Here is a 14,613-nt window from a genome sequence, read left to right as displayed (position 1 = left end):
CTCTGACCAACCCCCAGCCTGTGTGTCCTTTATATTTACACATTAATCTTCCCTTTTCAAGCACTGTGCTATAAATACCCTGACCACCCCCACTGGCCCGGTCCCCAGCCCTTTTCAGGATGCAGAGAAGCATCATGACCTTCGTGTGACCTGCCCATTTGGCATCCCAGACCGCTCCGCCGCAAGAGTTCCTCCCGTGCTTGCTGGGGCCGCTCGCCCATTTCCCAAGCCCACACCAGGCGGAAGGAAAGAGGGTTACTGTGTTTTGCATTTTTATACAATATGTTTACAATTATTTTGCTTTAATCTTTTAAAGGATTTAATCTTTTAAAGGATTTTTTAGCAACAAGTCCCTTCCTCTGACTTCCCTGTGGCAGTGATGTGGGCAGAGCAGAGCTCAGGAGCTACCTGGGATTTGCCAGCCATCACAATGGTTTCAGACACATTGGAGGGGAGAGGACCACAGCCCACAGAACTGCTGCCTGAACAGGGACCTATGAAGTACTGACTGCTCCGAGATCTGCATGAGTTGGAGGCAGGCGGGTGTGAAGGTGTGGGAGGAATCCGCCCACACCCAGCTTCATGCAACACCCCAAGGACAGAGTGGCTTCCCTGATTCACACCTACTGAGCCAAGGCCCCCTCTGAAGTTAGGTCAAGAGGCCCCGCCCTAGCCTGGCTAACTCATTCCTTTGAGGACCTGATACTCAATGAACTGCTTACTACCAAAAAAATGCAAAGGATTCAACAAAAAGTGCAATTTCCACTTGAGAAGATTCTCCCCAAAACATGACACCACCTTTTCATCCTTTCAGTACCTCAAAGGGAAAGGGAAATAAACGGCATACAGCACTAACCCTCTGAACTACAGCCAGGGCGTTAAAAAGTGTGGTTCACCCTTTAGAACCCTAAAAGACCCATTAACACGTCCAGTCAGTTATCAAAGTGCCAGTGAGGTGAGGGGCGTGGCAGAGTCAGAGGGACCAGGAGGCTGGAAGAGCCCGCTCCCATTCTCAACAGGACACACCTGTCCTGTTTACAGCAGGACGCATTACTGTGGAAACAGCCACAGGACTCCAGGGACTTGGTTATTCCTTCATAAAACCTTGTCAACTTCATTGCCTATTGGAGGTTAAACTCAAAACTTCTTCAAAATATAACCTGAGCCACAGTATAAAATAAAAAAGAAGAAAAAAATCTTTTCATGTTAATGCCTTAAGAAGTTTACAGATTATGTACCAATAAAATAAATCCACATAAATTCTGAAATTCTTGGTGGACACACACCTGAAGCAAAAAAAAAAAAAAAAAAAATTAATCTACATTTTAAAATCAAAGTAATTACAGCAGCAGTATAGTGAAAAGAGGTTTTAAAAATAATAATTACATCTTTGATACAAATTCAAACTTTGTACACCTCAATTCATAGGAATGACTGTTTTTGAGAGCTTAGTATATATATATATACAGTAGATTCCGATATGTGTCACGGCAGAGAGAGACGAAAGCCAGTGGACTTTGGGGAAGGAGGGATTAATCTGATGCTGAATTCACGCTGAAGTGTTCACAGATTGCCACACTTCTGAACATACACACACACACACACGGGCACAGACACTTAAAATGCCAACCTGAGTAAAACGTTACTAAAAACCTAGAACATCATGAATCACTAAGTCACATATTGCACCTTTAAATAATCCTTCATACCAAATACAGACATGAGAAAAAGGATAATACAGGGACAGGAAAAGGATTTCTGTCACCGTAGGATTCCTCTGCTTCTCCCATTCCCACCCACAGAAATTCTCAAGGTGATATTTGAATCGCCATTCTCACCCAACCAATGGGCTGAAAATGTTGCCAACAGAAGAGTCTTTGGAGAAAACTGGGAGGGAAAAGGGAAGAAAAAATGGAGCACAAATGTACAGGGGGCAGGGGACGTGGGGTCAGGGCAAAGAGGCCTCCCCTGATCAAATGAGAACAGAAATGTTACGGAGGAGGCAAACCTCTGATGCTAAACTACTGTTTAAATATTCCGTATATTCCAATTATGAGATTCAGTACAAAAATATAGATCTCTACTGAGTTTTGCCTGTGGAAGCATAATTCAGAAAAGGCACATGTTCAAATAGAAAACCCATTCGGAAGAGGCGCCACGTACCCCTCCCTGCGCAACCATCATCCACAATTAGGTATTTTCCATCGGCTAGATTCCAAGATACAGTAGGTAAAAATAGACCTCTGATACTTAAAATATATTCAACCCAACACAATCCTGGCTTTAGCATGTGAACCATATAAAATAGTCTTTTTTAAAAAAGAAATTGTTTTGGAAAAAAAAATCATAGCTCCCTTTTCCTGGTTTTCCACAATCCTCAAGGGGGGGAAAAAGAAAAAAAAGAAAAGTGACCTCATCCCATTGGTCATCAGGAATGCAGGTGATTTGCTCCCCACCCATCCACAGCCCCCGACAGCCCCAATTTGTCATCTGCCACGTGCAGCTTCATGCCCTCAAAATTAGTTCTCACAAAACAGAACAAAGAATTAAGATATTAGACATATAAAAACATGTCGACATCGGGGCATGTGCCTTCGCTGTGGGTGCGACGGTCTAGTTCACTCCAGAAAGGTTTTTCCTTTGGAATTAGGCGATGTAACCATTGGTCTTTCCAAACGTGGTCACAGGCGCAAGGTTTTCATAGATTGTCATTGCAGTTGTGTTCTGGTAGATGAGATCTACTTTTGAGTCTTTCTGGGATCTGACAATATCCAAAACACACTGATTGAGGAAAACATACTGGTCCTGATAGAAAAAGGAAAGAGAGAGACAGAAAATGAACACGAGTCCCAGAAATGAGCACCCAAAATTATTTTCAAACAGGTAATTCCCTGGCCCCACTCCCAAACCCCATCCACCCAACAGCAAACAGTGCAGGTGAACGTGTTTCAAGACGTAACAGCACTGCAGTGAAATCTGAAATCACAGAAGCAAGATGTCCTTCGTCAATGATTCTCAACCAGAAGCGCACACTCCACACCTCCCCTCCTCAAGGAGAAATGCCACAGTCTCGGGGAAGGGCAAAGGAAGGAGGAAATGTAGAGGAAAGAAGGCACACACACATTCGAACAATCAAATGTCCAACAAGATTGCCTTGGCTAGTGAGGCTGTGCAGGGTAAGAATCAACTGTTATGCCCAACTGAGGAGCGAGGTTAAAAGGAGATGATCAGGTGGAGCTGGACGAGGACTACCCTTCAGGCAAGTATATCAGAATCTGCGGGTAGTGATGAAAAAAAGAGGAAATGGGGGTATAAGCTGACACAGAAAAATATCCATGATACTGTAAGAGGAGAAAAAAACCACAGAGAAGCAACATATATAAAACAGGATCTGGCTGGGCGTGGTGGCTCATGCCTGTAATCCCAGCACTTTGGGAGGCCGAGGCAGGTAGATTGGCTCAGGTTAGGAGTTCGAGATCAGCCTGGGCAACATGGTGAAATCCCGTCTCTACTAAAAACACAAAAATTTGCTGGGCATGGTGGTACATGCCTGTAATCCCAGCTACTCAGGAGGCTGAGGCAGGAGAATCGCTGGAACCGAGGAGGTGGAGGTTACAGTGAGCCGAGATGGTGCCATTGCACTCCAGCCTGGGTGACAGAGTGAGACTCCATCTCAAAAAAAAAAAAAAAAAACGGATCCAATTTTTTCAAAGTACTGTGTGTTTGGGTGTGTGTGTGTGTGTGTTTACAGATGTACATAAAGACCCTTATAAAGATGGACACCAAACTATAAACATTGGCTACCTCCAGGAAGCAGGACTGGGAAAGGAAGAGTAAAAGAAAAATATATTGAGGCCAGGCACGGTGGCTCACGCCTATAATCCCAGCACTTTGGGGGGCCGAGGAAGGCGGATCACGAGGTCAGGAGATCAAGACCAGCCTGGCCAACATGGTGAAACCCCGTCTCTACTAAAATACAAAAAAAATTAGCCAGGTGTGGTGGCACGCGCCTGTAGTCCCAGCTACTCGGGAGGCTGAGGCAGAGGAATCGCTTGAACCCAGGAGGCAGAGGTTGCAGTGAGCCAAGATCACACCACTGTACTCCAGCCTGGTGACAGAGCAAGAATCCGTCTCAAAAAAAAAAATAAAGACAGAGAGAGAAATATATTGTCAAATGCTTTCATATGAATAAGTATTGTTTTGAAAATATAAAAAAGATTCGACTCTAGTAGCAGGGATAAGAGTTCTGTGTTTCTCAAAAAAGGATAAAAGATTGAGAAATACTACTTTATATAATCATAGCAGAAAAAAAAAAATCTCTCTTTTGACCAATACAGGAGGTGAATTTCACTCTTTCCACAACAACCACCAAGCTCACCCCAGAGCACACAATGTACCCAGGCATCTAGAACATTCCCTGCTAGACGCAAAAACACAGCATATATTCATAGACTTCTAAATCGGTACAGGATGATAGCTTGATACAAAATTAATATTCTGCTCTCATCCTGGTCAAGGAACATTCACCCCTTTGAGGAAAGGAACTTTGCAATATGTTCTCTGTTGAAAACATGCCTCAAAAACACTGCTTCTCAGGAACATTTTGGGTGAAACCAAATCCAAGAGTAGTACAGAAATTATACCGTAGATATTAAGCATTCCTTTTCTCCACTGGTCAGCCACCCTTCTGTAACTATGATAATTGATATTCTTTAAAATGTACAAGTCTGAGTCAGGATACATTGCTGTATTAACATTTAAGCGGCATTATGATAGGTCACATCATTCATGTTTGATGAGTTTGTTTCATTAACTTATTTTAAAGATGGTCAGACTTAGCCGGGCGCGGTGGCTCACGCCTGTAATCCCAGCACTTTGGGAGGCCGAGGCGGGCAGATCACGAGGTCAGGAGATCGAGACCATCCTGGCTAACACGGTGAAACCCGTCTCTACTAAAAATACAAAAAATGAGCCGGGCGAGGTGGTGGGCGCCTGTAGTCCCAGCTACTCGGGAGGCGGAGGCAGGAGAATGGCGTGAACCTGGGAGGCGGAGCTTGCAGTGAGCTGAGATCCGGCCACTGCACTCCAGCCTGGGCGACAGAGGGCGACAGAGGGAGACTCTGTCTCAAAAGAAAGAAAGAAACAAACAAACAAACAAACAAAAAAGATGGTCAGACCTTCTTAGAAACAAAGAGTGGAAAATACCAGTTTTATGAGTTTAAAACCCGGAAGCCAAAGTTCAAAGATGTCCTAAGGATTATTTAATGAGTCAGAGGCAGCAAGGTAAAGAATCCTGACACTATCTCAGGTTGTAGTTTCATTACTGACATCAACACTACTATGTCACTTGTAGTGGGTAACTTAATTCCAAGTCAGCTTAGAGTCTACAAAGAAATCCAGTGTTAGTTCACAGCCAAGAGCCAGAAAGATCTGGAAGGGTAACATATTTTAACACAAGTGCATGACACAATGCAACCTTTTAAAAATGGAGGGGAAGGGCCAGGCGCAGTGGCTCACGCCTGTAATTCCAGCACTTCAGGAGGCTAAGGCAGGTAGATCACTTGAGGTCAGGAGTTAGAGACCAGCCTGGCCAACATGGAGAAACCCCGTCTCTACTAAAAATACAAAAATTAGCTGGGCATGGTGTGCGTGCTTGTAATCCCAGCTACTTGGGAAGCGGAGGCAGGAGAATCGCTTGAACCCAGGAGGCAGAGGTTGCAGTGAGCCGAGATCACGCCACTGCACTCCAGCCTGGGTGACACAGCGAGACTCTGTCTCAAAAAAAAAAAAGAGGGGAAGGGTGGAATGTCAAATACAAATCTTGGCCTCACCTCTGTCTGCACCATTAAAGGCCTATGCATTCGAAGGTCATACACAATCCCATACACATCCACGGTGTTCTCATTCTCTATCTGGTAGATGAGACGATCAATGGCAATGAAAGTGCCCGTCCTTCCGACCCCAGCACTGAGAGAAAAGAGAAATAAGCCTATTACAGTGGGTTCCCTCAACTGCAAGCCTCTTAGAGTTCCTCATTTGTACATACATCTTGCTTTCCTTCACTGTCACACTTTGAGGGCAATGCACAGGATCAGTACACATTTGCTCAGTTGAAGTCTCAGCAAGTCAGACAGCACTAGCTTGGGACTGCGGCCTAAGTCCCAAACTCACATTTGAGTCAAATGCCACATATACAACCCCTTGCTCAAGCTTCTTCAATCTCAGTCCCATTCAAGTTGCCACCATAACCTAGGATGGTATGTTTCATCGATTTATTCCCCACTGGGCAACAGAGCCCTGCCTGTCTTCTGTCCTAAATTAATTCCTTGAGCTTCAAAACTAACTTCTTGTTAGGCGTTGGCAAACTTTTTCAGTAAAGGGCCAGAGAGTAAACATCTTAAGCTTTGCAAACCATATGGTCTCTTTCTGCCATTGTAGCAGAAAAGCAACCATAAACAATATACAAATAAATGGGCATGCTGTGTTCCTAGAAAATGTTGTTTACAAAAACAGCAGCTGACCAGATTTGATCCACGGGTTACAGTTTGCCAACCCGTTTTAGAAGCTCAGGGTTTAGGGAGTAAGTCCATGGTTCCTCATCCAAACCCTTTCCTGAATTCGTAAATGCCTATTACATTCCCTCTTAGGCTTTGCTTATGTAAAGTGCTGATAAATATATAATAACATTTGAAATCTGTCGCACAATGACATGCCATCTGCATACCTGCAATGCACCAGAATCGGCGATTCGGGAGGACTCTGCTTCATGTAGTCACGAACGAGGTACCGGAAGTTGATGAGCAGGTCAGTGGTGTCGGGAACACCGTGGTCTGGCCAGGAGGTGAAATGGAACTGTCTCAGAGGGTGACTCTCACTTGTCTGGATCTAAAAGCCCAGAAAATGAGTTAGATCCAGACAGAAAGGTTGTCTAACAACATCAAAAAGGCAGGGGAAATCAAGCAGAGCCTGAGTAGTAACCGGGAGTTGTCATGACGAAAAATGAAACTTTACATTTGCACAGCAGCTGATGAAGTGCTTGCTCATCAAACCCTCACAATATGCCCAAGAAGGAGAGTTTATTATCCCCCTTTAAAGATAAGGCAGCAGCGAGTCACAGAAGTGAAGTCATTTCCCCGACACTGATTTTAGATGCAACAGAAGTCCCTTATCCTCCAGTTCTGCGTTCAGATCCTTCCCTTCCTGACACAGCTGCCTGTCAATAATGAACTCACATTCTTACACCTGCACCTCCTTAGAGCTTCATGAGCCTCATCCCCAAGCCCCCTTGGGAATGTCACTGACCATAAAACCAAAAATAATTTACTCAAATACATCATGATAATCAGTGCCTTCTGGGCAAGAATGGCCTCATAATTCACTAATGTCCCCTAGAGAAGCGAATAAAGTGACAGGTCACTAGCAAGCACCATGCAAGTATTTAGAATTGGAGAGAGCTGAGAAAGGACTCCCCCCAAAAAACCATCCATTTCAACATCTGAAAGACAACAGAGCTCATTATTACACAGACTGGTTCCCTATCTCATTCCAAAGCATACACCTTGAAGCGCGAGAAGCCCGAAACGGCTGGGGCGAGTCCTGTCCCTGACTCAGCTGTACTCGTTATGCCCATACCAGGGAATGACCGTACCCATGTGACCTACATCCGCACTGCAGGCATTTCCATCTCCTTTATGACAGCTGCCCTTTGACACTCATTTTTTCAAATGTATATTCATGATAAGAACAATAAATCTGCAGTATTCAAAATTTGGAAAACAGCAGGAGAAAAAGATAGAGTGAGGGGAGAGGTGCTAGAAGACCTCATCACAGATAAAGTTAACATTCACAAATTTAACCAAAAGTACTGATCCAAAGTCAGAAACCAGCTGTGAGAGATGGAGGTGGGGGAAGAGGAAGAAAAAAGGAGGGAGAGGGAGAGGAGAGGGGAAAGGGAGTGGGAGTGGGGAAGGGGAGAAGGAGGGGGAGAGGAAGAGGGAGGAGTGCGGAGGGGTTATACTTAGCATTATCTTCGTGGAGGGCCAAAGGGGCTCAGGTTAGGGGTAGTAGTCAAAGGAAACCATTAGCTCTGTAATGTTCTCAGTTTTCTAAAGGAAAATGTATTCATGCATTTTGTATAATTAAAAAATAACATGGTACTAAATGCCATATGGTGTCCTGGATCAGCTCCTGGAACAAAAGAAGGCTTTAGTGGAAAAACATGAAATCTGAATAAAGTCTGGAGTTTAGTTAATAAAAAATAATCATCATAGTAATAGCAATTTTAAAAAATGATGTGGACAACTCCACCCAAAATTCCCCTCCGCAAAGGTAAGCCCCAAGCAGTGGAGGCAACCAAGGAGAAGCCAGTCCATTCAAATGAGCAAAATCCATAGAAATAAGCATGACAGGCCGAGCACGGTGACTCACGCCTGTAATCCTAACACTCTGGGAGGCCGAGGCAGGCAGATCACAAGGTCAGGAGTTCAAGACCAGCCTGGCCAATATGGTGAAACCCCATCTCTACTAAAAATACAAAAAAAAATTAGCTGGGTGTGGTGGCAGGTGCCTGTAGTCCCAGCTACTCAGGAGGCTGAGGCAGGGGAATTATTTGGACCCAGGAAGCAGAGTTTGTAGTGAGCTGAGATTACACTACTGCACTCCAGCCTGGATGACAGAGCGAGACTCCGAAAGGGAAGGGAAGGGAAGGGGAAGGGGACAGGAGAAGGGAAGGGGAAGGGACAGGAAGGGGAACGGGGTGGAGGGGGAAGGGGACGGGGAAGGGAGGGAAGGGGAGGGGAAGGGGAGGAAGGGAGGGAAAGGGAGGGGAAGGGAGGAGGGAAGGGAGGGGAAAGGGAGGGAAGGGGAGGGAAGGGGAGGGGAAGTCGGGAAGGGAGGAAGGGAAGGGAAGGGAGGGAAAGGTAAGGGGAAGGGGAAGGGGAGGGAAAGGGGAGGGGAAGGGGAGGGGAAGGGAAGGGAAGGGGAGGGAAAGGTAAGGAGGAAGGGGAAGGGAAGGGAAGGGGAACAGGGGAAGGGGAAGGGGAAGGGGAGGGGAAGGGGAGGGGAAAGGGGAGGCGGGAAGGGAAGGAAAGGGGAAGGGGAAGGGAAGGGAAGGGAAGGGGAAGGGAAGGGAAGGGAAAAGGAAAGGAAAGGAAAGGAAAAAGGAAAGGAAAGGAAAGAAAAGGAAAAAGGAAAGGAAAAAGGAAAGGAAAAGGAAAAGGAAAAGGAAAGGAAAGGAAAGGAAAGGAAAGGAAAGGAAGGAATAAGCAACACATTTTTCTACTACTGTGAGCTGCTTATTTAGGTGGTCCCAGATCAGTGAATGGTAACAGCTTTGATGGCATCTCCAGAGGAGGAACTGAAGTATCGAGGCCAGACCCTTTGAGACACAGCAATCAGTAAAGAATTAGTACTTAAATATACTACACTTTATCCATGACTTATGGAATCTTCAAGAATAATCATCATAAAGTAGAACCCTAACCATCACCCCAAACCAACCCAAAAGATTCAAGATTCAACTCCAATGAATCTACTTTCCAGCTTTCCTTATTATGATGCACTATTCAATAATATGCATAAATTTTCATCTCCTAGAATGTTTCCTCTACACCGTCCTACCATGTCCCCATGGTAATTTAATATAGTCCTACCCATCCATTACTTTCTTTTTTTTTTTTCTTGCTTTTTTTTTTTTTTTTTTTTTTTTTTTTTTTTTTTTTTTTTTTTTTTTTTTTGAGACAGGGTCTTGCTTTGTCACAAAACAAGCTGGGATAATGAAGGCACATCCTGCAGCTAGGGATCATGGAGTCAGCCATCTCACCTACCATCAACATATATCCGATAAGACATGGGAACTACAAAGTAAAAGCCAGCACGCGAAGGCTAATTTTCGAAGAAGTTTTTGTTTCGTTTTGAAATTTAAAGACCGAGGGTTTACAACAGTTGCCAAACAAGCTGGTCTCACCTGAGCTCAAGTGATCCTCCCACCAAAAGAGAAAAATCAACAACTCACAGGCATGAACAAAACAAACAAAAAAAACAAAGCTACAACATCATTTTCTAATAGCTATGATATTATAAGACAGATATTTATAAGCAAAGCGGTCATGGTTGAGGTTATCCTTCACCAAAAAGCTAGATGGTCTGCATGGTTTTACACAAGTTTTCCTCTAAACTTATAAATAAAATGCTGAGAACTAAAAACGTTTTCCTGAATAAGCCTTTTGTTGCATTTCAGATTATTTCCTTAGGATGGTCTCACTGCAGCCTCGACCTCCTGGGCTCAAGCCATCCTCCTACCTCAGCCTTCCGAGTAGCTGGGACTACAGGTGTATGCCAGCACGCCTGGCTAATTTTCGGGTTTTGTTTCGTTTTGTTTTTGTAGAGACGGGGTTTCAGCATGTTGCCCAAGCTGGTCTCAAACCTGAGCTCAAGTGATCCTCCCACCTCAGCCTCACAGGCATGAACCACCACGCCTGGCCCATCATTTCTAATAGCTGAATAATGATATTATAAGCAGGCGAGTCATGGTTGAGTTATCCATTCTACAAAAGCTAGATGTCTGCATGGTTTCCAAAGTTTTCCTCTACTATAAATAATGCTGAGACTCGTCTTTCTGAATAAGCCTTTTGTTGCATTTCAGATTATTTCCTTAGGATGGTCTCAGACTTCAAGCCAGCAAATCAAAGAGAATAGACATTTTTAGGCCTGTGATATAAACAGCAAAGAGTTATGCCAATGCACACACCCATCAACAGATACCAATGCTGCTTCATGACACTGCCTCTATTTTCAAAGCATCCTTGAAAAAGAAAGAAGGCACATAAACTTGACTTCCTAGAATGCCTGCACAATTTAATTGGATTGGCTTTTGTAAATGTTGAGGGGAAGGGAGGCCATGTGCATATGCCCTGGAATCCTATTAATGTAACTGTTATCCATGACTTCTAAAAGCAAGTAGCCGCTCCTGATGTCTTATTTCTAACCAAATAATCCAAAAGGCTACGGTTTGTTCTATAAGATCTATGAGCAAGTCACCTGGAAGTGGAAAGAAAGGAAAGAGCTCCTGATGCGGAGCCATGCTCTTAAGATTCATTTTATTCAGCAATAACTTAGGAAATTCCCAAGAAAGTACATTTCCCAGAAAAGTCAAGGGGTTGCCTTGGAGTATACATGCATATGGATTGTTCTGTTCTGAAAGGAAGGAAGCAAAACATTTCTCACTGCATAGGAAAACATATGAGTTAATATCAACCTAAAACATATCACCCCCAAATTAACATATGGTAATTACACGAGCTCGACTGATCCTGACTTCTTACTTACATTTTTCACTGTGAAATCTCTGATGGTCCATTCCGGAAGAACAATTTCTGATGTCATTGCCACAGTTATGTCTCCATAGTCCTGAGCCTGCTTGGAGGGCCAATACTCCTCACATTTGGTCTAGAACAAAATTGCATTTTTGTAAGAACACTCAGATCGTGCCATCTGCCATCACTAAAACCTCACAAGGGAGACTAGCTATTGAAAACTGGCATCAGAGGTGGAATCAGACCTTCTAGTTGGGTTTTGTTTGACTCTTCGAATTGTTTTATTTTTTAGAGACAGGGTCTCACTATGCTGCCCAGGCTGGAGTACAGTGGCTACTCACAAATGAGATCATAGCACACTACTGCCTCTAATTCCTGCACTCAAGCAATCCTCATGCCTCAGCCTCCCGAGTAGCTGGGTCTATGGGCACACCATGGCGCCTGTCAGAATTGTTTTTCTTTTTTTAATTTACAGTTCTTGCTAACTCTTAAAATTCCTCATAAAAATCCAGACTTTTCTCTTTAAAAATCAGATCTGCCTACACCAGGCCCAGCTTTCAGCATGAAAATTGATTTAGAGCAGAGCAGCAGCTGGTCCTTGACCTGGGACACCATCCCTATCCAGCTCCCTGTGCCCCTAGAGTCGCCACTCCACAACTGTTCACTGACCTCATCCTCTCCCATAACCCCAGACAGCTGGAAGAAATGAGGACTTTTTCCCAAGGCTTTCAGATATACATCGGTTGCAATACAAATATACCCACCAATAAAGAAAATCAAATTAAATCATTCTGGGGTCTTTGATTTCTATAAAGTTGGTGGACAGATGTGAACAGAAATAACCAGGAAACGCCTGCTCTCCAAGAATATCTGAATCCCCATTTGGCAAAAGACGACACACAGACACATACACTCTCAATATTCTAAGGTGTGCTCTACTGCCGGCAGTTTTCAAAGCTAATTGATTATCTGACTCACCTGAGAAGTCTGAGTTGTTTTGGGGTTTTGTTTTTTGTTTGTTTGAGACAGTCTCACTCTGTCATACAAGCTGGGGTACAGTGGCACGATCATGGCTCACTGCAGCCTCAACCGCTCAGGCTCAAGTGATCCTCCCACCTCAGCCTCCAGAGTAGCTTGGACTACAGGGACGTGCCACCACATCCACCTATTTTGTATTTTTGTAGAGATGGGGGTCTCACTATGTTGCCCGGGCTGCTCTTGAACTCCTGGCCCCAAGTGATCCTCCCACCTCAGCCTCCCAAAGTGCTGAGATTACAGGCCTGAGCCTCTGTGCCTGGCCTTGTTATGTTTAAAAAGAGATGCCTGGGTTCTACCTCCAGAGATTCTGACTCTGGCTGCGGGATCTGTATTTCTTTAAAGACCCAGGTTCCAAAGAAAGAACCCAGGATCTGGATACACACTGGCAGGGAGTTGATTCCCAGCTCAGCCTCTTACCAGGTGTATTTTTGTTTTTGTTGCTACCTTGTGGGCAAGTTCTTAAACTCTCCAAGGCTCAGTTCTCCCATCTATGAAATCGTAATACCTCACAGGGTTGTTACAGGAAAGAAATAACATATATGGAGAATCTAGTGCAGAAAATACACTCCCTTCCCCATTCACCCAGGGTCAGTAACACTCACTTCAATCTTGATTTTAGATGAACAAGACACCATTTAAATTCATCTTCATGTTCTCCATTAATGTAATTATGTCATTTTTGTTTGTCTAACAGATAGATTTATAAGAATGTTTCATGTATGAGGCCCTGGGCTCAACAGTATTAAAAAGTTCATTTGCATTCTTCTTCTTTTTTTTTTTTTTTTTTTTTTTTTTTGAGACAAAGAGTTTTGCTCTATTGCCTAGGCTGGAGTGCAATGGTGCAATCTCAGCTCACTGCAACCTCCGCCTCCCGGGTTCAAGCCATTCTCCTGCCTCAGCCTCCCGAGTAGCTGGGATTACAGGCACGCACCACCACGCCTGGTTAATTTTCGTATTTTTAGTACAGATGGGTTTCGCCACACTGGCCAGGCTGGTCTCAAACTCCTGACTTCAGGTGGTCTGCGTGCCATGGCCTCCCAAAGTGCTGGGATTATAGCTATGAGCCAGCACACCCGGCCTATCTACATTCATTTAAAAAACACTTTTGCTGGGCGTGGTGGCTCACGCCTGTAATCCCAGCACTTTGGGAGGCCGAGTCAGGTGGATCATAAGGTCAGGAGATCGAGACCCTCCTGGCTAACACAGCAAAACCCCATCTCTACTAAAAATACAAAAAAGATTAGCCGGGCGTGGTGGTGGGCGCCTGTAATCCCAGCTACTCAGGAGGCTGAGGCAGGAGAATAGCGTGAACCCAGGAGGCGGAGCTTGCAGTTACCGAGATCACACCACTGCACTCCAGCCTGGGTGACAGAGCAAGACTCTTGTCTCCAAAAACAAAACAAAACAAAACAAAAAAACGGTTTTATTTCTACTATAGCCTATTCTCCTGATTCAACAAGAGGGTAAGGAGCCCACCCTCTATCACAAGCAACATGAGGATGGGCATCATCTCTTACTGCTCTGTTATCTTTCCCTCCTCCATCCCCAGCCCCTTGCACAGGAGCTTACATATACCAGGGGCTGGATAAACATCTGCTAGCCTACAATGAATTATAGAACATTAAAAGAAATGATGTCTGATGGGCTCCCACTATCCCGGGGACAGCACCACTCCAAGTGTGCACCCTGGTGCCACAGCAGCAGGATCATCTGAAAACGGGCAGAAATGCAATTCCGAATTAGAAATTCTGAGGGTAGAACCACCCTTCTGGTGATTCTGATGGACGCTGAAGTTTGAGATCCACTGGCTTAAGGAATCAACTCCTATTCCTCAAACAATGAACCTACAGTAAAAAACAACTCATAAAGCAACATTAAGTCCCATTCCTAAGGCACAGCATTTTTTAGATTAGCATGTGTTTTTCAGTTCTCTTCACATCAATTTATGGAAATACAGAATTTTATTACTATAAAAAATCTTGGCCAGGCATGGTGGCTCATGCCTGTAATCCCAGCACTTTGGGAGGCTAAGGTAGGCAGACCACAAGGTCAGGAGATCCAGATCATCTTGGCCAACATAGTGAAACCCTGTCTCTACTAAAAATACAAAAAGTAGCTGTGCCTGGTGGTGTCTGCCTGTAATCCCAGCTACTCGGGAGGCTAAGGCAGGAGAATCGCTTGAACCAGGGAGTCAGAGGTTGCAAAAGCCAAGATTGCACGACAGCACTCCAGCCTGGCGACAGAGTGAGACTCCATCTCAAAA

The 14,613-nt window shown here is 44.5% G+C and overlaps 1 protein-coding gene across 1 annotated transcript in view; it reads right to left on the bottom strand.

The window, feature by feature from the left end:
• Positions 1–1,179: 1,179 nt before the first annotated feature.
• Positions 1,180–14,613, bottom strand: part of PTPRJ (protein tyrosine phosphatase receptor type J) — a 65,421-nt gene continuing 51,987 nt past the window's right edge. The window contains 4 exon segments of the mRNA XM_017865730.1: positions 1,180–2,805; positions 5,832–5,967; positions 6,725–6,885; positions 11,326–11,445. Of these exon segments, the coding sequence (XP_017721219.1) occupies positions 2,647–2,805; positions 5,832–5,967; positions 6,725–6,885; positions 11,326–11,445 (576 nt within the window). The 3' untranslated portion in view covers positions 1,180–2,646.

The sequence above is a fragment of the Rhinopithecus bieti genome, unplaced genomic scaffold (genome assembly GCF_001698545.2).
Source record: "Rhinopithecus bieti isolate Rb0 unplaced genomic scaffold, ASM169854v2 scaffold_81727, whole genome shotgun sequence".
Classification (NCBI taxonomy): Eukaryota; Metazoa; Chordata; class Mammalia; order Primates; family Cercopithecidae; genus Rhinopithecus; species Rhinopithecus bieti.
This window is presented reverse-complemented; position numbering and strand designations above follow the sequence as displayed.